This window comes from Triturus cristatus, chromosome 8, assembly GCF_964204655.1.
Source record: "Triturus cristatus chromosome 8, aTriCri1.1, whole genome shotgun sequence".
Classification (NCBI taxonomy): domain Eukaryota; kingdom Metazoa; phylum Chordata; class Amphibia; order Caudata; family Salamandridae; genus Triturus; species Triturus cristatus.
The window spans coordinates 328,768,458-328,792,630 of NC_140591.1; the positions used below are offsets into that span (position 1 = coordinate 328,768,458).

The window sequence follows — 24,173 nt, forward strand, 5'->3', positions numbered from 1 at the left end:
ATAAGAAAAGAAATAAAATTCTGATTTAAGTGTTTAGATATTAGGGGGCTCTAAAAAGAGCCGTTGTGTTAATGAAGTGATTTTTTAGTGGTACCTACAAGTAAGTACCGATGCAGAGTCTAAGGTTCAAGAGGAAGACTCTGTTCCCTTCATCAGTGAAGTGTATACCATCTCCTCTATAAATGTCTTGCATGTCGTAACGCAATTTGTTGTGGTAAATGGAACCCATACCATAGTCTCGGAGGAAAGCAGAAACAGATTTGTTGACGTGTTTCCTAGCTTTCTCAATCTGTGGACAAAAATGATTGGACCAGTTCCATTTTTGCCTTTGGCATATGTTAGAATACGCAAAGGCAGTTTTAGGGAAAAGTGAAAACAGTTGTGCAAAGGTGTCCTTCATAAGCATTTCCAGACCTACCCCAGTCAAAGTGCCTAGGTCATTGCCACCACAGTGCACTATTATGAGGTTAGGGTGTTGGATTTGCATGAAGGATTTCACCAATGGCATCAATTGGTGCCACTTTAACCCTCTCGGACCAATCCATTTAATGTCTACATTTGGCAAAGCAAGGTCTCTCACCATACCTGTTTTCTCTGCATACTTTTCACTCCAGAAGACATAGCTGTGCCCTACAATCCACACTGTGAACATCTTCCAAGGAGATCTGGATGCACTCAGGAGGTGTATTTCAGTAGAATGGGAAAAAGAAATGAAAGACAGTTTGGAAATGGAGGCATACATATTTTTTTTAAATAAAAAGAACTCATTGGCTGTTTCATACCATTCTAAAATAAAAACTAGGCTGTATGTGTCAATTTATAGAAGCATGTTTTGTATTGGTACAGAAAAATGTGTTACCAAAGAACAGTACTATGGATTTGCTGTTAGGTTAGAAAAGTCAAGCACTCTTGCTGTTTGGAAATGAAACATTGTGTGGTGAACTTCTGACCTAACTCCACACAGCAGTGTTCCATGAGCTGTTGCTATGGTAGCAGGCAGAAGTCAAGTTGGGGGAAGGGTACTTTTGGAAAAGGGTTGGTTTTCATCCAAAAGAAATGTGTGATTACATTTGAAAAAAAGGGGGAAGCACTGAGATTTGAAATTAACATGTATATGTGTGGAAAAAGAGAGGGAAACATTGCCATTATCTGGTTCTGCTGAGAGGAGAGAGGTGTACAGAACAGAGATCCTGGCTCTGGCTCTTGCTCTTTGGAAATGAAACATTGTGTGGTGAACTTCTGACCTAACTCCACACAGCAGTGTTCCATGAGCTGTTGCTATGGTAGCAGGCAGAAGTCAAGTTGGGGGAAGGGTACTTTTGGAAAAGGGTTGGTTTTCATCCAATAGAAATGTGTGATTACATTTGAAAAAAAGGGGGAAGCACTGAGATTTGAAATTAACATGTATATGTGTGGAAAAAGAGAGGGAAACATTGCCATTATCTGGTTCTGCTGAGAGGAGAGAGGTGTACAGAACAGAGATCCTGGCTCTGATAATCTGCTGTTTGAGTGCCACATTTCTTTCACACCTAACTAATTTTAAAGGTGAGTTATGAGTTTGAGAGGGGATGTATGTGGTAAATTAAGAAATGAATAATAGAATTGGAATTCCTTTTGTTGAAGTTGTGTTTATCATTTTGTGTTTTGGGAGAAATTTAAATGTAAGGAACATGTAAAATATTATGGACTATGTTTTCACCATAAATTAAGGTGTACTGGTATAAATGAGGAATACTGTTTTCTAATTAAATGTTTTGGGTGGGTCAGGTAAGTCAGAAATTTGATGATCCCTTTTTTCCACTTCTCCTCAAACAGATTTTCAGTATTTCGTTATTAATCCCTCAAGGACCTTGTAATGTGGTAATTGTTTTTTAGTGTTTTTAAAAAAAAAAAAAAGAAAAAGTTTTTAAGAAAAAATTTAAAAAAGTTGAGAGGTAAGGTTGGCTCTTAAAAGAGCCGTTGAGTTCATGCAGGGACAGAGGAAAGGAAGAATGGGAATATTAGCTGGTAGGACAAATGTGCTGGTCTATTCTGTTGTTAATTAGGGGAACACTGGTCTCCCCATGAACAATTAGACCATGGCAATTTGAGCACCGCATTGTAACCCTCGCAAATCGATGGTTAGTTTCCAGAGGACCAGAAAAAGGTGAATCTGCCCCCACAGATGAAGGGCTCAGCTGAGCTGCCGAAGATGGACTCGGCTGAGCTGCTGTGGATGTGCTTGCTCGACTTACTGAAGGGTTTCCTCTAGTATGTCGAGCATGGGTCCTAGGGTGTACATCCTCAAGGTGTCTTAACATAGTGTGATTCCCGAAGGAATACTTCTTGTTAGGATTACCTCTAGAAAGTACACGCTGGCACAGCTTGCAAGTCACTAAAGCAGCATTTACTTTTTTCTCGCCCTCAGGAAAAGTAAAATACTCCCATTTAAAAGAGCTCTTCTGTTTCCTCCTTCTCTGCCTGATGGTGGTGCTGCTAGCCTCACTCTCAGAAGAGGAGTGCTGGTCTGCCATCGTATCCCAAAGACAACTCAGCTCCTTCTCCTAAGGGATCACAAGCAGAAATGAGGGGAATGGGTGTGGTGTAGGAGAGTTCTAGAACTGAAACTACTTTAAACCAATCAAAAGTTTTGTTTCTTGATCACATGACCCACCGTGCGCGTACGTTACGCTTACGGAGCGCTTACGGTAAAAGTACGCATGCGCGTATAAAAGACACGCGCATGCGCGCATGCGCATAACAAGCACGCCCCAACACTTCCGCGTAACGTGCGCGTGTAGCGTATGCGCTTACGCGCCGCGTATGCAGTACGCACGGCTACGTAAATTGCGTAACCATACGCAAAAAGAGTAGAAATATTACGTACATTACGCAAACCGTACGCTTACCGTAAGCTTACCGTACGCGCACGTAAAAAAAAAAAAAAAAAAAAAAGGGAAAAAAAGAATCACTATGTTATACTAATATATCTTACCTGTTTGGTAAAAAAAAAATGAGAAAAAATAATATATTGCAGAATTTTTAAAATTTAAGCATAGTGTTTAAAGAGAATATAAAGTAAAAAAAAAAAATGTAAAAAACCTTGCAAATAAAAAAAAAAAATCACACGTTTAATATAAGAATTTGTATTTAAAAAACCATACAAAATCACTGAAAAAACTATGGGTTTCACACACGTTATAGGTAAGAATTAGCATTTAAAAAACCACACAAATTCACTGAAAAAACCATGGGTTTCACACACGTTATAGTTAGGAATTAGCATTTAAAAAACCTTGCAAATTCAGTGAAAAAACCATGGGTTTCACACACGTTATAGTTAGGAATTAGCATTTAAAAAACCTTGCAAATTCAGTGAAAAAACCATAGGTTTCACACACGTTATAGTTAGCTGGACATTTCACTCGTAAAAAACCAATGAAATTCCCCCGTTATAGTTAGTGCAGGCAACTATAACTCACGCGACCGCAATCCTCTGTTGATGCTAATACTGTATCTTTAGCTATACATATATTACAAATATTTATTTTTCATAAAGACACATATGTCATCAGTGATGTAATATCTGACATCATCAGCAGAGGATTGCGGTCGCGTGAGTTATAGTTGCCTGCACTAACTATAACGGGGGAATTTCATTGGTTTTTTACGAGTGAAATGTCCAGCTAACTATAACGTGTGTGAAACCTATGGTTTTTTCACTGAATATATATATATACACATCCAACACCGCTCCCAGCACCTCCTTACGGCGAACTGTGAGAAACGAAACACCAGGACAATTTGATGGCAATTGTTATTTATTTCTCCTCACTCCTCAATCTCCATGATGCGTTCGGGCAACCAGTGCCCTTGATCACATAAAGAGAGTGTAGTACTTCATATTTTTTATATGCTTGGTGAAAAACACCTGCGTGACAATGGACAGAGAAGAAACACTTCCGTTTTTGTGTATGCTCATTCACTTACACAGGCTATTGTCATATCATTCGTTTTGGCACATTTTACTAGTAAAATCAAAAGCAAAGATATATATATATATGTGTATATATTCACTGAAAAAACCATAGGTTTCAGGGGCGTTATAGTTAGCTGGACTTTTCACTCGTACAAAACCATTGAAATTCCCCCGTTATAGTTAGTTCAGCTAACTATAACTCGCGCGCCCGCAATGCACTGCTGATGACGTCACATATTACATCACTCATGACATGGTCAGTGACATCACTCATGACATCACTCATGACATCTCAAATGACATCACTCATGACATCACTGATGACATCATCAAGTGAATGTGTGTTTTTCTGAAAATTACATATGTTTTATATATGTATATCTCAAGGTCGATGGATGAATAAATGGGTATATAAGTGTCTAAATGGATGATTTGTTTTTGAAAAATGTATTGTATAACTGACTGATTAAGTGTATCTTAGTGAATACATGGCTTAGTGAGTAATGTTTAAATATGTAAATATATGTATCAGTCTCTCACTTTGTGTATAAGTGGCTGCATGGGTTGGTGAGTAGCTACATGAGTGTCTATATAGGTTATTAGTTGGTTTTTTGAGTATCAGTATGAGTGTCTGAGTGTCTGTATGGTTCGGTGGGGGGTATTACGTAGTGCATAAGTGCATGAATGAGTGACTCACTGTTTGTATGTGTTGAAGACAGCATGTGTGCAGGACTGTATGGGTGGATGAGTGTGTGCATGAGTGTGTTAGTGAGTGAATGACTGTCTCAATAGTGTCTTTATGAGTAACTACATATGTTTTAAACTAGTATATGTGACTATTGGTGTATATAAGTGAGTATATGTGAGAGTGAGAGATTGAAAGAGTTCCTGTATGAATAAGTATGTGTTTCTATAAGTGATTGTTTAAAAGACTAAGTATGTGTAAGTTTCTGTAGAAGTAAGTGTGGTGGTGTGTGTATAACTGTATATGCAAGTAAATGGATGTTTGATTCTTTATTAGCATGAGTGACTATGTGTGTGAGTAACTCAATGGATGAGTGGCGTTGTGTAACAGGATGTATAGGTGTATGAGTACATATGATGAGTGAGTACATGTATGAGTGACTGTATAGGACTGTTGGTGAATGAGTGGATGTGTATGTGGATCTTAGAATTACTGAATAGGTTGTTGTCACTGATATTGGTATGTCCATTGTTTTGAAAATTTTAGTTTCTATTTTTGAATGTGTGTATCAAAGGTTATATTAGGGGGAGAGGAGGTCTGCCACTCTATCACAAAGATGATGTCATCAGTGATGACATCACTGATTAGCTGAACTAACTATAACGGGGGAATTTCAATGGTTTTGTACGAGTGAAAAGTCCAGCTAACTATAACGCCCCTGAAACCTATGGTTTTTTCAGTGAATATATACATATATAAACATATAATCTGCATATCTATATAAATATAAATTCATGCAAACATATACATATACATATATGCATACATATGCATGGTATGTATATGAAATTTTGAAAAACACTAATAAAAGCAAAGCTAAAAAGCCACCTAATTATAAACAGAATTGCTTTAACTTAAACGAGGGCGAGATCTATTGCATTTTCAATGCTTGTTTACTTTGGTTCCATCAAGAAGGCATTCAGATGTGACACATTTGCCATAAATTCTGAATGGTAGCACTCTAGTTCCTCATTAGATCACTGTAGCAAAGCTACTGCTCACCATGGAAGTCTGCTGCTGGTATTCAAAGTGCATGTTTCAGTCAAAATGTGCCCTAAGTTTTCTTTCTGCAGCACTAATCATAATTTCTATGGCAAAATGAACCCCCTCATTCCTTTGCAAATTAAATGTTTTAAATGTTACCACTTTATTCCAATCAAGATGGCTTCAGGTGTGCCATACCTTTGTCATAAGTAAGACTGTTAGCGCTCTAGTTGTTCTTTAAAACACTCTGGGATTTCTGTCATTGGGCTATACTTGGGCTACATCTCGGTGATATTTGTGCTACATTTGGGCTCTTTTGTCTCTGGTGGCCATCTTGGGAACCTTGTTATGAAGATTCCTAATTTCCTCATTTACTGCAGTCTCCTCAGTAGGCATACTGTCAGTTTTTTACTTTGATTCAATGAAGAAGGCATTCAGATGTGTCACACATTTGCCATAAATTCAGAATGTTAGCCCTCTAGTTGCTCATTAGATCACAGTAGTAAAGCTACTGCTCACCTGGGAAGTGTGCTGCAGGTATTGAAAGGGCATGTTTCAGTCTGCATGTCAGAATTATTTAATGAAATAGAAGAGGATTTGAGAAGTCACTCAAAATGTGCCCTAATTTTTCTTTCTGCAGCACTAATCATACATTCTATGGCAAAATGAACCCTCTCATTTTGTTCCTTTTTAAATTAAATGTTTTAAATGTTACCACTTTATTCCAATCAAGATGGCTTCAGGTGTGCCATACCTTTGTCATAAGTAAGACTGTTAGCGCTCTAGTTGTACTTTGGAACACTCTGGGAAGCTGCAGTAGAACACAAGGGAATCAACTGAGAGTCTCTGCCCTTGTTGGATGTACATGTTTTACTAAGAATGTCAGACTTCATTCTCCCATGACTGAGAAAGATAATGTGAATTTACAGAAAATACTCTCTCAGTTTAGCTTATAGATCATCTTCCAAACCTCTGTGGCAAAAGCATGTGAAAATAGTTTTCTCTCAAACATGATTCATGATATCCCAGCAGAAGGCTTTTTCACATGGTAAAATCACCTTAGAACATACCACAATTCCTAAAATGAGTATGGTACCATCAACAAATGATTTATAATGTAACTAAAGTCTTAAAACCTTCTATTAACTGCAATGCTTTTTAATGAGGTGCTATCATGTATATTGTTCCCAAGATGGCTGCCAACACTTCTTGGATGAAGTGCTGACAGCCAATCAGATCTCACAATGAGATGTGTGGTTAGGCTCCGCCCAGATATATATATGATTTTACTTTTGATTTTCTCAGGAACTAATGAACGGATTTACACCATATATGCAAAAGGCACATGCCTGACCTGAGGACTACCTCTTTGCCAAATTTCAAGTAATTCTGTTCAGCCGTTCGGGCTGTACCTTCGACTAAAGGTCCTATGGGAAAATGCATGGGGCAAACACGTTTTGGGACCCCCCTTTTTTCTCAGCCCCCGCTTGACGAATCACCCCGAGACTTTCAGGGTAGGAGCTGAGCGGAGAGCCCCATTAGTTTTGAAAATTTCACGAAGATAAGTCAACCGGCGCCAAAGTTATTCAAAATAGAATTTTCAGATTTCCTATGGGAACTCGGTCGACCGCCAGTAGATAATATATATATATAATATATATATATATATATATATATATATATATATATATATATATATATATATATATATATATATATTATTGACCCGCTCTCCGCATTTCCAGCAATTACAGGATTTCCGTGCTATTTGGAACTGTGGGGGAGAAAGGGAGAGGAGGATTTTTTCCTCTCGCAACTTTGTGGTACAGCACAAGAATGAAAAATAGCGCTGCAGCATTTTGAGGCACTTTGCAGAAAGATTTTCAAGTCTGCACCATTTGGGAACCTATAACTTAGTGACATTGGGATATTAACGCTATTCAGCAGAAATGAATTACCAGTGCACACGCAAGGACACCCAGCAGGTGCATTCTGGGGCCTGCAGTCTAAAGTATGGGCTGAGGGCACGTGACCATTTGGATGTGATAAACGCACTCACCTGTGATCAAGGCAAAGACATGCTGAAACGCGTAAGGACTACGAGTGCGTTGCATGCTGCAGCGCAGACGACAAATTAAAGTCAGCTTTCTCCATAAATCGAAGTTGGGCTCTTTTTTTGTTTGGTGGTGAGTTTTCACAATACAGGATTTCCATTCCTGTTTCAAGAGCCGCCCTGCAGGGTCGGGCCCCCAGCAAAATGGAACTGTTTGTTAGTATATATATATATATATATATATATATATATATATATATATATATATATATATATATATATATATATATATATATATATATACATATATATATATTCTTATTATTTTTTTTTTTGTTGCTTTTTGAGGGGCGACCTCCTCCCCCCCAATCCCCCAAACTTTGTCTATAGATGATATCTGCCCTCGTCCTGCTTGGTAATAACACACTTAATTGTGCAGTAAATCACATCGGCCACTGACCCCTTCGATTTAAAAGTGTTTAGAAAGTAGCTAGCTTCAAGATAAAACACTATATATAAAGTGTGCCTTTGCTGGTATTGTCCATGTAAATGTAATGAATAATCCAGCAAACATTGTTATAACTCGCAAATCAACTCTGTTTGGGGTGATACACAAATGTTAGCTGAAATGAAGAGCGTGATTTAGGTTTAAACACTGGAAATAAACACCTGCGATATACCTGGATTATTTGTGCCGCAATCTCAGGCGTCCCATGCTTCAGGTCATGTCCATTGATGGCCAGGACTCGGTCATTGCTGTGCAGCCTGCCATCTTGAGCAGCGAGCCCTCCTTCCAACAGATCCAGGATGAACACCCCGGGCTCGTCCGTTCTACGCACTAGTTTAATGCCGAGCTGCTCACTCGAGTCTCTCTTGAGAAGGGTCACGTGAAAGCTGTCATCCTTCTGGGGAGAGTTGTCGGCGTGCATCTGGTGCCTGCTGCCAAAACGCCTTTCTCTGAGCACTGCGAGCTGCAGAACCGAGCAAGGCTGAGAAAGCACAGTTCTGGCGTAATTATGAGGCACATTACTGATGTCAACAGTATTCACCTACGAAGCAAACAGAACAAATCAAACATTAAAGTGTGACCTGTATACATACACGTTATTTTATAAGAGCATTACATTACGGCTTTGCTTTAAATATGACAAACTAGATATAAACAAATCAAATGTGTGCATATCTGTCTTGGCTGTGCAAGTTAGAATCTGCTTACCTACTTTTTGTGACCACCAAATTATTTTGTGACCCGACCTATGTAATAATGGTTCTGTTCATACAGTAACAATTCAGAGGGGTAGCAGGACCACATGCTAAATATTCATTAGGCAGGTTACTTCTGGTTGGCTGTAAAGATAGGGATATCTGTTATTGCATTTCAAAACTGAACTGATTTTTTAAAAGTAGCCTGATTTCATTTAAGAAAATGAGGCTGCTTTTTTTTTTAATGATTTTTTTAAACGTTTTTAGGTTTGTAAAACTTCATTAAGAGTTAGTAGCGACCCCTGGGACCAATGCCTATTTCCTTTGAAGCTACTACCTCAATTTGTAATGAACGAGACCCAAACTTAAGAGTTGGTAACTCATCAATGGTTTGCGACTGGAATGACGGAGTGAAAACTATTGATACATAGGGTAACGATTCACTATATGGAAGAGGTGCCCAAAACACACTCCTTCCAAAAATGGAATCAGCAACCATTTCTGAACATATTGTGCAATTCGGGAAAAGATTTTCAAATTGTAAAATGTGTTTAGTACATTTAAAAAAGCTTCTAACCAGTCACTAGGCCTCTGATTAATTCATCTGATGATTTCCAAAAGGTAAAAGGCTTAGGTGCACATGCATCAAAATAGTCAATAGCGATTCTTTAAATGCGATTTTTAAGGAAACGCAATTAAAGAATCGCTATTGCCTATGCATGTAGGAATCGCAAAAAAATAATGTGATTCCTACCCATTCTTTAATTGTGACTCGCAAATTGCTAAATTGCGAGTCACAATTAAGGAATTGCTTCCCATTCATTCCTATGGGCCTAGAGGCCCATAGGAATGAGTGGGAATTGCATGCGCAATTGCATGCGCAATTTGTGAATACCCAATAGGACACCCTGTTGCACCTCTGAAATTTCAATTTATCCACGTGTTGCACACACACATCCCCCAAGGACATGTGTGTGTGTAACATGGGACTTTGAAAAAAATGCACTTGTGATTGATGGTAATTTGCGATTCCTATTTGCGAAATCGCAAAATCTTACTGGTTAATGCATTGCATTTAAGGAATCGCAATTTGCGATTCCGTAAATGCAATTGCAATTTGAGCAATCGCAAATTTTGCGATCACTTAAATTGTGATTTTTGCATTTGGGATGATGCATCCCAAATGTAAAAATACCGGTCGCAAAGGGGCAGAATCTGCCCATTTGCGTCCGCATTTTTACTTGATGCATGTGGCCCTTAGTACATTTGACCCCATATCCCTTCATGCTTCATAGAAGAAAGGCCACATAGAAAAAGTAGAATCATTAGCTAGAGCTAAGGACAAACAGGGTCCCCGCAGTAAAGCCAGGTCTACAACCACCAATACCAAGCATCCTCTCTACTACAGCACCACCGATTAAGGCATGAGATTGAGAGTGGTTACGCATCAATGATTGCTTTATTGACATATTATGTGTCTATACATTAGTTCTTCTACATCAGTGGCAGCTTTTCTCCTGCCATGCTGTCCATTATCCCATTCACCAGCTTCTGAGTCGTATTTCCTTTACACTTCCTGTTTAAACCTTGGGCACAGGAAGTGAAGTCCAGTGGAAGAGCTAGAGGAATGGGAGAATCCTGTGATCCAGGGCCCTAATGCACAAATCACAATGTGACAACTTTCAATACCCATAATACACAATTCCATTCCATATCTATTTCATTCTATTGGCAATATTCTTGACCATCACAAGCATGTGATACGTGTGTGAATCCGAACAATACCATATGCAGGCATTGAAATTCTAATCAACTACAGACCCTTGTTAAGCTTCTTGTGTATTGCTACACTGATGGAAGCCGTGGTTAGCACATAATTCTCAGCCACATAAATACAAACAAAGTGTTAAATGACATCCAGTTAATTTTCAGGACACTTTGGGTAGGCACAGCCAGTATATTCACTATAGGACAGAAACTCTTACCCCAGGCCAGGTCAACCTGAACAATCATACTTTTTGACTTCTTGACAATGTTCAATTCAGTAGGAAATTCTATGCTGTTTGAATGTGTGGAAGCCTGCACCAAAAATCAAGAGGAACATCAATCCTTTCTTAATTCCTATTTTCTCTAGAATCACCTGATACAAATTAGCAAAGGTTAGATGCTTTTTGAAACTACTGTCATTGAATTTGGAGGCGCAAAGCTTGCAGACCTCTAGCCAGTCATCTCTAACAACTACACAGTTCCACTTTCAGCACCTCATCAGGCATTTTGTTTATGTGGGCAATACCTAGATATGCTTCTAGCTGAAATATGAATCAGAGTGCAAAGAGATCCTGACAGAGATTATACTTCTATGTCACATGGACTGCTACCCCTTCCATGTGTCTGGCCTAACATGTATAGGCCTCATCAAAACTAGTCCAAAGGTTGAGGTATTCCACAGCCAATATTTCCATCTTCACACTATCAGTGCTACTTCCAAAAATGCATTCTGTTTGTCAGCTTTTGTGGGGACAAGGGAAGAGGGACCATCCATGCGGAAAGTCCCTAACAAAACTACTTGCTCCAGTGGGGATCTTCTAACACCATCTACAAAGGCTTCCCAAAAACATGCTCTCCTAGCTCCAAAGAACGCAAACTCACCGGCTGAGGATCAATAAGTAATCCCAGTGCTATAAAACATCCTCATCCTCTTTCTCCATAGATCAGTTGCCATATGTCTCTACTCTGGCTGATATTATGAACGCTGATGAGATCCAATGTGGAGGAACAAAGTAGTGAAATGCACTTTGGACCTCATTTACGAAGGTAAATTTACACTTTTGTGTACGTTTCCTGTTTTTTGGTATTCACAAACTGCAAGTTTAATTTTAATAATATGACTGCAGAGACTCCGCACATTAACAAAAAATAGGCCTGTCCTATAAAAAATGTCAGATTACCTTTGTGAATCAGGCCCTGTGTCTATCCATCGCAGTGAGTGCTAATTTCATTGGTTTTTTAGGTTTGCACAGAAAGGGAGATGAAGCAGAGGAGCCATCTGCTACTTAGCAAATACACCCACTTGCTGCGGCTAGTAATAGCATACCATACTGCTAGGGGCAGCTGCAGTTTTTTTCTCATTTGGAACAGAAAACTCCTAGGAGCTTGCTTCTGGTCCTGTATTTCAAAGTATGGAAAAGCAAGCTATACGTGATATCCGCAAACAAATATTCAAAAAGACCATTCTACTAAACTCATAATGTGGTCACAATACAAAAAGCCAGTGCTGAATTTCAATGTTAAATACAAATTCAAAAATGTAAAAGTAATTGAACTATAGAGATGAAACTAACAATTATAATACTTGTCCATTGAGTTCAAAGGAAGACAAATTAAACTGTAAATAAAGAAGACAGATTATTATTGACAGGAAGAGTTGCTGCTAAATTCTTCAGAAACAATTTGCAAAAGTTCTAACCTGACTGCTGCAAGATGAACGCATTTCTCCAAGTATGCTCTGTTAATATATTTGTGGCACCTTACCACACTAAGGGCCTGATTCACAAAGGTAAACTTACACTTTTGTGTAAGTTTGCTATAATTTTGCGATTTACAAACTACGAGTTAATAGTAAGATAAGTCCTGTCTTTTTATGTGCTGAGTTTTCCACCCCGACTGTGGAGTCTCCACAGTTGTAAGCTTACTATTAACTGTTAGTTTGTGAATAGCAAAAAAGTTAGTGAACTTAAACAATAGTGTAAGTTTACCTTTGTGAATCAGGTCGCCAGGCTCTGGACTGTAGGAAGTAAATGGAAATAGCACCACAAAAACTAAATCTAGACACTTAAAACTGCACAAAATAATGTTAAACCGTTGTTTTGCAGGATCACATTAGAGCACTGAAATGAATTCTTGCATTTTCGGCCATAATCTCGGACATGCCCAACCATGTAAACTGGCTGGTAGAGGGTGGTTTAGGCCCGTCATCTATTGAACAGTGGCGGCTCCTCCGTAATGGCGGAGGAGTGTCACCCCACTGCTTTTGAGCAGTGTAAAGTAAAGAAAATTCAAAAAGCTATTATCATTTTATGTTTCCTTTGTGGGCGGGGCTGTTCTTCTCTCGGACAAAGGCAGGGGAGGAGTGGTTTACACACTCCTATGTAAGTAATGACTGTTTGCTCGGCCATATACGGCTGCCCAAACCAGTCATGCACACTTTCTCTATTCTCCATGCAGGCTGCATTACAGCCTGCGTGTAGAACATGCCCAGGACCCCATTCCGTGGTTGAGCGTCAAACCAGGACCCTCAAAACCAATCACAGCACTGCATTGCAGTATTGTGATTGGTCAGGGGAGCCTGGGTACTTACCATTCACAACACTGCATTACAGCGTTGTGATTTGTCAGGGGAGCCTGGCTGTTGTTCCTGGCTTACTATTCCTTGAGTACGAACAGGAGGAGAGCAGGAGCAAAGAGCAGAGACATTGGACCCAGCAGTAAGGTAAGAGTATATATATATATTTTTTCTTCATTGCTCAATCCTGCGCATTGTCGTTCTTACACCCCCCCCCCCCTGCGCCCACCCTGCCACCCGCGAGTCATGACGGCCGCCACTGCTATTGAATGCATGCTATCCAAGCTTAAACTCTATCTGGGAGGACAATTTGTTTTAATGATTATGGTTTGCGAAAAAATGAATTGGATTTTAAATGATTATGTTGTCAGTGCCTCTTTCCCATATTGAATTCACCCCAAAATGACATACAAGGGTGAATTCTAATAGGCCGTTGTACTGCTCGATTTTTCCGGTCTTATTGTGTTGAAGGGTGATTTAGGTGACTTCAGTCTCTTCCCATTCAAGTCTAAGGGTTAGAGTAGTGTATAGAGCCTATTTATTAGGCACTTCGACATGATCCTGTGTTCTTCCCCATAGATCAGGGTTTGCATATACATCCTAGGGGATAGATTCGTTAGTATTAGGGGTAATCTGTTCTGTAGTGAGGGTATTTCATGGAGCCGTGCTGAATTCAGGCCTGGTAGGCCTTAAACGGGAGAGACTCCATCTTTCCTCCTGCTCTGGCAGCTCGGGATGTTTCTAGGTCATAGGCAGTGTTTTAGTTAGGAGGTGTTATTCGCTTGGAGAGAACCGGTTCAGGCCGGCCCTTATCGAAGGATTGTATTTTTCTTCATGCCGAAGACACTACATCAGGCCGGCCGGCTGGGAACGTGTCCTTGGCACGGGGAGGTACAAGAATTTGGTGGGCGGCAGGTTACGGGCTGGAATTTTCCATGAGGAAATGCACGTCTATATTAGTAAAAGTTTGAGGCAGATACTGGCACTTGCTTCTAGTCCATGGGCGGCACCTGGCCGTTAGTAGTAAAGCTGCTACTTATTCCAGGGAAGACAGATGACAAACTTGGAGGTGGAGAAAAACCGAGAAATAGATATTCCAAAGAGAAGAGAGTAGCCGATGAGGAAGAGGTCCCAGTGACCCGGAGAGGGAGACGGGAGTAAACCCGTGATTGCGGAGGTGTGACTTCCAGGCAAAGCTGAGGCGCAGACGAGAAGGGAACCTAGATGACCATTGAGTGCAGGCTACATACGACCAAGGTGATGTCAACCCCTTACTATTAGAGTGTACAACTCAATCTTTCACTTTTCTTTGCAGGTTATGTGATATGTATTATGTTCCGTGAGTGTGTATGTAATAACTAAATAAAGTAGTAAAGCAATATGTGCTACGTGTTCTTGTGTAAGAGGGTAACCTATTCTTCTAGTCAGCTGTGACTTGACATGGACAGATGTTAATCCTGATCAGGTAGGTGGTAACTGAATAAGGGAGAAAGGAGCCCTTCGAACTGGGGAACAAGTTGTGCTCAACTAGCTGTCTTTGTGTGATCTGATATATAGTAACACTGATTATGTCGTGGTAATTATAGGATGAACTCGTGTTAAGGCTGCCGTCTGGGCAGGAAGTCCTGGGTCCGTTTGGGACCGCGAGGCTGTGGCTGCCGTCTGGGCAGGAAGTCCTGGGTCCGTTTGGGACCGCGAGGCTGTGACTTGTCTAAGGCTGCCGTCTGGGCAGGAAGTCCTGGGTCCGTTTGGGACCGCGAGGCTGTGACTGCCGTCTGGGCAGGAAGTCCTGGGTCCGTTTGGGACCGCGAGGCTGTGGCTGCCGTCTGGGCAGGAAGTCCTGGGTCCGTTTGGGACCGCGAGGCTGTGGCTGCCGTCTGGGCAGGAAGTCCTGGGTCCGTTTGGGACCGCGAGGCTGTGGCTGCCGTCTGGGCAGGAAGTCCTGGGTCCATTCGGGACCGCGAGGCTGTGACTGCCGTCTGGGCAGGAAGTCTGTGGCTGCCGTCTGGGCAGGAAGTCCTGGGTCCGTTTGGGACCGCGAGGCTGTGACTTGTAGGTCTTGGTATATATAGTAGGAATTCCCTGTCCTTAGGTGGTACATATATGTGGTTATTTAGGTGTGAATAGGCCCTAGGGAGGGGGTAACGTTCTGGTTTGGGTTAGAGAGGCTCTGCTGAGCGGGTTCTATCTGATCCGAAAACCCAAGCAGAACATTTGGCGTCACGAACCGTTTACGAAACCTGTGTGCGTTGTGGTTGTCTTGTGTTTGCTTTCGGCGCGTGCGTGGTTTTGTTTGCATTTTATTTTTGTATATTTGTGTGTATAGTTTTTATTTTTCTTTCTTCTTTTCTTCTTTTTCCTTTTTCACGATGTTTTCTAGACGGTCTAAATCTACTTTTAAGTTGCCCGTTGATATTCCCGGATGGGATTCAACGCCTTATGAAGCCTTGGCCCGTGAGTGGGCTGATTCTACTGGTTTGAGTGAGAATTGGAATTCTTCTTTGGAGCTGGCAGAGCCGGCTGATGTGATTGCTTGTTTGCAGAAGGCACCCGTATCGAAGGGTGAGGAGATTCCCATTTTGGGGCGCAGAGGTTGGATTCTTTTGTCTGCATACAGGATTCTGCATGAGAGACTGTTGAAGCTACAGATATCTCTTAAAGATGTGGAAGCGCACTTTGTTGAGATTCAGAATTCTCATACTTTGTTGCGGTGTCAAAATAAGTTGCTTGCTGATAAACTTGAGACTTACCAAACTATTGCCGAACGGGCGGCTGTGCGAATTGCTCGTTATAAATACAAGAACAGGCGCGGTCGGGTTTCGACGCGAAAGGTGCGTCTGGTCGTGGCGACAGCCGGGCTGGATTGGAATCCTGATGAATGGGATGGTAATATCTGGAACTCGACTGATTCTTGTTCCTCGGGTGAGGAGTCTGCCAAGCGCGAGTCTTCTCGCTCCCGCCATGATTGTAAGTCTGCTTCTCGCACCTTTGATGGTGCACCCCGTGATTACGCTCGTTCTTCGAGTGGGATCAATGCTTCTTACACTGATTGTCCCTCTACGAGTACTGATCAGGCTCCTTGTGATGCTCGTCCCGCGGTTTCTGCGCATCCAGTTTTCCGTCGAAAGTTGCAGCAGTCTCCCAATGCTCCGCAGGGTATTTCTTTGGACTGTTTAGAAGACTTTACTCAGCAGGAAATTAGTGATATTTTGCAGCGATTTCGGCAGCGAGCTGGTGAGTCCTTGCTCACATGGATGGTGCGCCTTTATGAACTGGGCGCTGCTGGTATTATGTTGGATACTGGCGATTGTTTAAAGTTCTGTTCCTTGAGTTTGGATTCTACTGTGCAGGATCATTTTCGTAACTATAATGGTGTTGGTCAGATTTCTTTACTCCAATTGGCGACTGAGGGTTGTAATCTAAAATATCCTACTGAATCTGACTGGCCTGTGAATGACAAGCCGTGGTATACTTTGCGTGATGCTGCTCAACGTCTCAAAGAGGAGGTGATGAAAACGGCAATTTTTCTGGGTACTGCTGACAGGTTGCTTGATGGTTCATTGACATCTTCTGTGCGGAACCGTATCATTCGATCTTCCCCTGTTGCCTATAAGCAGGTCATGATGACTTTATTGATTAATCAGACTGGTAACGTATTATCTACGGTTTTGGAATCGGTGCGCCAACTCGGTGAGTTGGGTGAGTGGTTTAAACCTGAACGTCAGTCCCGGCCTGACACTCGTACTCCTGGTGAAAATAAACTTACTAGACGTGATATTTTTTCTGGTCTTCTGGCTGATGGTGTGCGGAGGGAGGACATTGATGGTGAGACTACCGCTCGTTTGTGGGAGTTATTTCGCAAACGTGGCTTGGATCGAAAGGAGGGTGCCCGGCGTGTTCGGACCACTGAGTGTGATCGTGGTGGTTCTGACGGTAGCGGTGATGACGACCGCCGTGGGCGCTCTGTTCGTCGTGATGATCGACGTTCTGCACGTGATGTGTCCCCCCGTCGAGAAAGAGACAGAGAGAGAGAGGGGGAAAGAGAAAGGGGGAGAACTGACTATGTTTACAGCAGACGTAGAGATGATAGGGATCAATCCCCTGAGGTGAGGAGGAGAGAGGATCGTCACAGTTTGGTCGATCGTAACCCGCAGTACAATGCAGAAGATACGAATCCGTTCCGTACTGGGAATGGATATGAACAGGAGGTACCGATACCTAAGAAACGTGAGAGTCTTTATCCTGATTTATCCTGGTACACAGAACGCAGTAAGAATGACTAGGAAATAGGTCAAGCTCCGGTACGCAGATGGGCTCACAGAGATAATAGACCCTATGTAGATATTGATATTTATTGGAGACATCGTAATATCCAAAGGGCCCGAGCATTGGTAGATACAGGAGCGGAGGCCACTCTTATTCATGGAAAATCAAAGAAGTTTACAGGTCAGCCTTTTACTATTACCGGATTAGGTGGAAAAGAAACCCCTGCAGTTCAAACTTTGCTTGAAATGAGAATAGGTAGAATTCCCAGAAAAGAGTATTCTGTACTAGTAGTGCCACTTCTAGAATTCATAATTGGGACTGATATTTTGAGAGGAATGACTTTGCATCTAGATGACGGATGTTACCAATTTGGAACAACGCATTATATATCGTCCAGACCTATACGGGTTGGTCGTTTAAGAATGCCCCCCATACAAGTTCCCCATGCGACAAAAGTGGTTTGTCAGAAGCAGTATCGTATTCCAGGTGGTCATGAGGAGATTAGTACCACTATTCAGGAGTTAGTGGATGCAGGAGTCATAACCCCAGTTACTTCTGCTTGGAATAATCCTGTTTGGCCGGTGCGTAAGAGTGATAACTCTTGGCGCATGACCGTTGATTATCGAGAATTGAACAAGCACACACCCTCTTTGACTGTTGCAGTACCGGATGTTATTACACTTATTGAGAGAATCCAAAAGCATCCAGGTACATGGTACGCGTCCATTGATATTGCTAATGCTTTCTTTTCAATTCCGATTGCCCCAGAGTGTCAGGAACAATTCAGTTTTACGTGGAACGGGCGTCAGATGACGTTTAGAAGTCTTCCCCAGGGCTATGTGCATAGTCCTACGATATGTCACCGGCTGGTGGCAGAGCATTTGGCTGAGGTACCGGTTCATCCCCAAATTCAGATATGTCATTATATTGATGATGTTTTGATCCAAGGCGAAACACAAGAGGAAGTTCAGACCCAATTAGACAGAGTCATTGAGTGCCTGCGTGAGAAAGGTTGGGAAATCAACCCAGATAAATTGCAAGGTCCGTCCCAGGCTGTAAAATTTTTGGGTATTAATTGGCATGAAGGGCACCGTGAAGTGATCCCCCAGGTTAAACAGAAGATTCTTGATTTTGCAGTTCCTAGAAATAGGAAAGAAGCCCAGAGCTTCATTGGTCTGTTTGGCTTTTGGCGCCAGCATATTCCTCATTTGAGTCAAATATTGGCCCCCTTGTACCGGGTCACGCGTAAAAAGAATGCATTTGAATGGGATAAACCACAGCAAGATGCGTTTAGTCTGGCAAAAGAGGCAATTCAACATGCTCTGGATTTATGGCCTGTACGTGATGGTGACGTGGATTTGAATGTGTCTGTACAGGGCCTTTATGCAAATTGGAGTTTGTGGCAGAAACAAGGCAGGAGTAAAGTACCGTTAGGTTTTTGGACCAAAAAGTTACCTGATGCTGGTGAACGTTACACACCCTTTGAGAAACAGTTACTTGCTTGTTATTGGGCTCTGGTGGATACCGAGCAATTGACTTTGGAACATGATATAGTTCTGCGTCCGGAAATTCCTATCATGCAGTGGGTTCTGAGTTCGCCGAAAACTCACCGAATTGGACACGCTCAAGAGGCGAGTGTGATTAAATGGAAATGGTACATACAAGACAGGGCACGTGTGGGCCCGAAAGGAGTTGCTTCTTTACATGAGCAGGTGGCGCGAGTGCCATCGACTGAGACTGAGAGTGAATGTTCCGTACCTTTAGCACAGGAGTCTCCTGTCAAGTGGGGTAAGCCTTTTGATGATTTGTCCGCAGCGGAAAGAAACCATGTTTGGTTCACTGATGGTTCAGCGAGGTTTATAGGGATGACACGGCACTGGAAGGCGGTGTCCTATAATCCGATCACACAGAAATTGTTGAGCACAACTGGTGAAGGTAAAAGCAGCCAATTTGCCGAGGTTTACGCTGTTTACCAAGTTTTGAAACAAGAGTTACCTGGTACATGTCATATTTTCACTGATTCTTGGTCTACTGCCAACGGACTGGCTGTTTGGTTGCCAACTTGGCATTCCCATAATTGGAAGTTACATTCCAAAGAATTATGGGGAAAAGAGTTATGGCAAGAAATTTGGGAGATGCTCCCACAGAGTACTGTTACAATCTTCCATGTGGACGCTCACACCCCGATAGATTATCTTGACAAATTTTTTCATAACATTGCAGATGAGAAGTCTAAAATTGCTGAGGCAGTGGTGGACAGGCAAGATTCTGATATTGCGGGATTGGCGAAATGGGCACACCAGAAGGCAGGACATTTTGGAGAGAAGGCCACTAGCAGGTGGGCTGCTGATCGAGGAATTTATATTCCCTTAGATTTAATCAAAAATGTTATTTTACACTGCCCCGTTTGTCAGCATATCAGACGGCGTAAGGTGCCCCAAATTGTTAAAGGTCATTTACATCGCGGCAAATTGCCCGCTCAAATTTGGCAGATCGATTACATTGGTCCACTTCCCATGAGTAGGAATTGTCAATATGTTTGCACTATTGTTGATACATACAGTGGCCTGCTGGTAGCCCTTCCCTGTAAGCAAGCTACCCAATTGAATACCATTAAAACATTAGAATTAATTATGATGTACTATGGTGTGCCATTCCAAATTCAATCTGATAATGCATCCCATTTTCGTGGAAGATTGGTACAGGAGTTCTGTGCGGAAAACAATATTGAATGGATATTCCATATCCCCTACTACCCACAGGCCTCGGGCCTGGTGGAGAGATTGAATGGCCTGCTAAAGGACCAGCTGCGTAAGTTAACGGATGACAAGTATAAAAATTGGCGAGACTTTTTGCCCCAAGCACTATTGATTTTGAATAATCGTCCTTTTTTAAATGCTGAATCTCCACTCATGCGTTTGTTTCCCCCGAATGCTGAGGCTATGCCTAATGAAATCAGAGAAACTGTGATGTATTGGGAAATTACTCCCGGAGCTTTGGCTCCATGTAGAGCGACCCCAGGGTCGGCAGGTTTAGACTTGCATGCTATGGATGACATTGTTATAAAAAGTAGAGATCGAGTCATCATAGAGACAGGTGTTGGTGTTCAGATACCACCTGGAAATTTCGGATTGATCGCCCCTAGATCGGGGCTGGCTGTAAAAGGCATTCAGGTGCTTGGAGGAATTATCGACAGTGATTATCAGGGAGAGATTAAGGTGCTCCTGCTGAATAGCAGTGAGGTTGACTTACTGATACATCGCACTGACCGAGTGGCTCAATTACTCATAATGCCTGTTTTCAGTGGTGTATTAATGAAAGGCACTGCTCCGACGTTGCTAACTGTACGTGGCCAGAAAGGTTTTGGCTCCACGGATAATCCTGGGGCCAGAGTTTGGGTGCAGTCGCCTAAGAATCCCCCTGAACAAGCAGAGGTCATTGCCACCGGTCAGGAAAATACCATTTTGGTTATGAGACCAGGGAAAGATAGCTGGGAAGCGGTCCCGGCTGATAAATGTTATTTACGAGAATGATTAATGCCTGTATTTGGTTCTCTTTCAGATCATTCTTTGGATTGTTGCTGCAGGATGTGTCGGAGCCGGACTGTTACGACGAGAAAGGAGGGATCCTATCAACCCGGGATGAACTGGGAACCCGAGTGTTGCGTTCCTTCGCTGCATGGGATTCATCATCGAACTTTTGGACCGCACTTGCTAAGAGGGTGACTGACGCCCCTCACTTCTGTTTGACACCGATGAGATCTGTACATGATATTCTGGCGACCTGCCTGGTTGCTGTCCCCGCCTCATTGGAAACTTTAACTCATATTTTTAATGTCTCGAAGGCCCGTCCCAATATTCTCCTGGGTGATTTTGCTACCCATGTATATTGCCCCCTATGTATTGAATTGCCGAACGAGCAACCCCCCATCCAGTCCCAAATACTTACTTATAATATCACACAAGGTGATTTGTGCTTCTTTCTTACGTGTAATCCTAGTGCGATCTCTGAATGTCTGCGCCTAAAACTAAAAGGCGCCACTTCGTTTACAACTCACGAACGGACTTTGTGCTTTCAAAGGACACCGACCACATGTGTTTCAGTTCAGAACAATATGACTTGTAATAGTTTGGTAGTTACCCCCAGTCACTATCGCACGATGTTACTACCTGCCGGATGGCTTTTCTCATGTGGTAATACTTCCTGGCCATTTGTCCCTGCAAACATTTCCGGAGGCCCTTGTGCCATTACGAGACTCAGTTTGTTGATGTTCGCATCGCATCCGAATGCCAACTCTCGTGTGCTTCGAGATACTGTAATGTTACAGGAGGATTGTGACCCATCTTTGCATTTATATTCCAAGTCTGAATACCTTAGCTTAGCTGTTTCAATTATTGGTGTTCCTGCTTTGGCGGTTTATAATGCCAAATCTATTGGGAAAATGGCCTGCTGGATGGTGAAATCTATTAATCATACTTCTACAATTTTGTCTGACATGCTATTAGACGCCCAGGGTGAACGTAGGGCCATTTTGCAAAATAGAGCAGCCATTGATTATCTTTTGCTTAAACATGGACATGATTGCTCGGACTTTGAAGGTCTCTGTTGTTTTAACTTGTCTGACCATACACAATCCATTCGTGCTCACATCGACAAGTTGCGTGACTTAACAGAAGAAGTTAGAAAACACATTGACCAGGGCTGGTTTGACTGGCTCTTTAATTGGTTACCTGATATACACGTGCTACGCCAAATATTAGGTGGTATTTTGATTGCTGTTGCTGTTTTGATTTCTATCTGTTGCTTTATTCAGTGTATTCCTTCATTATTTCAATTCTGCATACTTGGTACCAGACATAGATCAGTTAGCTTTGTTTCATATTATTCTTCCACAGATGTTAGCTCCATTTAATGAATGTATAATAGACTGAAGTCAAGGGTGAAATGTACTGCTCGATTTTTCCGGTCTTATTGTGTTGAAGGGTGATTTAGGTGACTTCAGTCTCTTCCCATTCAAGTCTAAGGGTTAGAGTAGTGTATAGAGCCTATTTATTAGGCACTTCGACATGATCCTGTGTTCTTCCCCATAGATCAGGGTTTGCATATACATCCTAGGGGATAGATTCGTTAGTATTAGGGGTAATCTGTTCTGTAGTGAGGGTATTTCATGGAGCCGTGCTGAATTCAGGCCTGGTAGGCCTTAAACGGGAGAGACTCCATATTTCCTCCTGCTCTGGCAGCTCGGGATGTTTCTAGGTCATAGGCAGTGTTTTAGTTAGGAGGTGTTATTCGCTTGGAGAGAACCGGTTCAGGCCGGCCCTTATCGAAGGATTGTATTTTTCTTCATGCCGAAGACACTACATCAGGCCGGCCGGCTGGGAACGTGTCCTTGGCACGGGGAGGTACAAGAATTTGGTGGGCGGCAGGTTACGGGCTGGAATTTTCCATGAGGAAATGCACGTCTATATTAGTAAAAGTTTGAGGCAGATACTGGCACTTGCTTCTAGTCCATGGGCGGCACCTGGCCGTTAGTAGTAAAGCTGCTACTTATTCCAGGGAAGACAGATGACAAACTTGGAGGTGGAGAAAAACCGAGAAATAGATATTCCAAAGAGAAGAGAGTAGCCGATGAGGAAGAGGTCCCAGTGACCCGGAGAGGGAGACGGGAGTAAACCCGTGATTGCGGAGGTGTGACTTCCAGGCGAAGCTGAGGCGCAGACGAGAAGGGAACCTAGATGACCATTGAGTGCAGGCTACATACGACCAAGGTGATGTCAACCCCTTACTATTAGAGTGTACAACTCAATCTTTCACTTTTCTTTGCAGGTTATGTGATATGTATTATGTTCCGTGAGTGTGTATGTAATAACTAAATAAAGTAGTAAAGCAATATGTGCTACGTGTTCTTGTGTAAGAGGGTAACCTATTCTTCTAGTCAGCTGTGACTTGACATGGACAGATGTTAATCCTGATCAGGTAGGTGGTAACTGAATAAGGGAGAAAGGAGCCCTTCGAACTGGGGAACAAGTTGTGCTCAACTAGCTGTCTTTGTGTGATCTGATATATAGTATCACTGATTATGTCGTGGTAATTATAGGATGAACTCGTGTTAAGGCTGCCGTCTGGGCAGGAAGTCCTGGGTCCGTTTGGGACCGCGAGGCTGTGGCTGCCGTCTGGGCAGGAAGTCCTGGGTCCGTTTGGGACCGCGAGGCTGTGACTTGTCTAAGGCTGCCGTCTGGGCAGGAAGTCCTGGGTCCGTTTGGGACCGCGAGGCTGTGACTGCCGTCTGGGCAGGAAGTCCTGGGTCCGTTTGGGACCGCGAGGCTGTGGCTGCCGTCTGGGCAGGAAGTCCTGGGTCCGTTTGGGACCGCGAGGCTGTGGCTGCCGTCTGGGCAGGAAGTCCTGGGTCCATTTGGGACCGCGAGGCTGTGGCTGCCGTCTGGGCAGGAAGTCCTGGGTCCATTCGGGACCGCGAGGCTGTGACTGCCGTCTGGGCAGGAAGTCTGTGGCTGCCGTCTGGGCAGGAAGTCCTGGGTCCGTTTGGGACCGCGAGGCTGTGACTTGTAGGTCTTGGTATATATAGTAGGAATTCCCTGTCCTTAGGTGGTACATATATGTGGTT

The 24,173-nt window shown here is 42.6% G+C and overlaps 1 protein-coding gene across 1 annotated transcript in view; it reads right to left on the minus strand.

The window, feature by feature from the left end:
* The window catches only part of LNX2 (ligand of numb-protein X 2), a 203,224-nt gene that overhangs the window by 112,317 nt on the left and 66,734 nt on the right, over nt 1–24,173 (minus strand). The window contains exon 5 of the mRNA XM_085621630.1: nt 8,421–8,789. Within this exon, the coding sequence (XP_085477756.1) occupies nt 8,421–8,789 (369 nt within the window). The remainder of the gene's footprint in view (nt 1–8,420; nt 8,790–24,173) is intronic.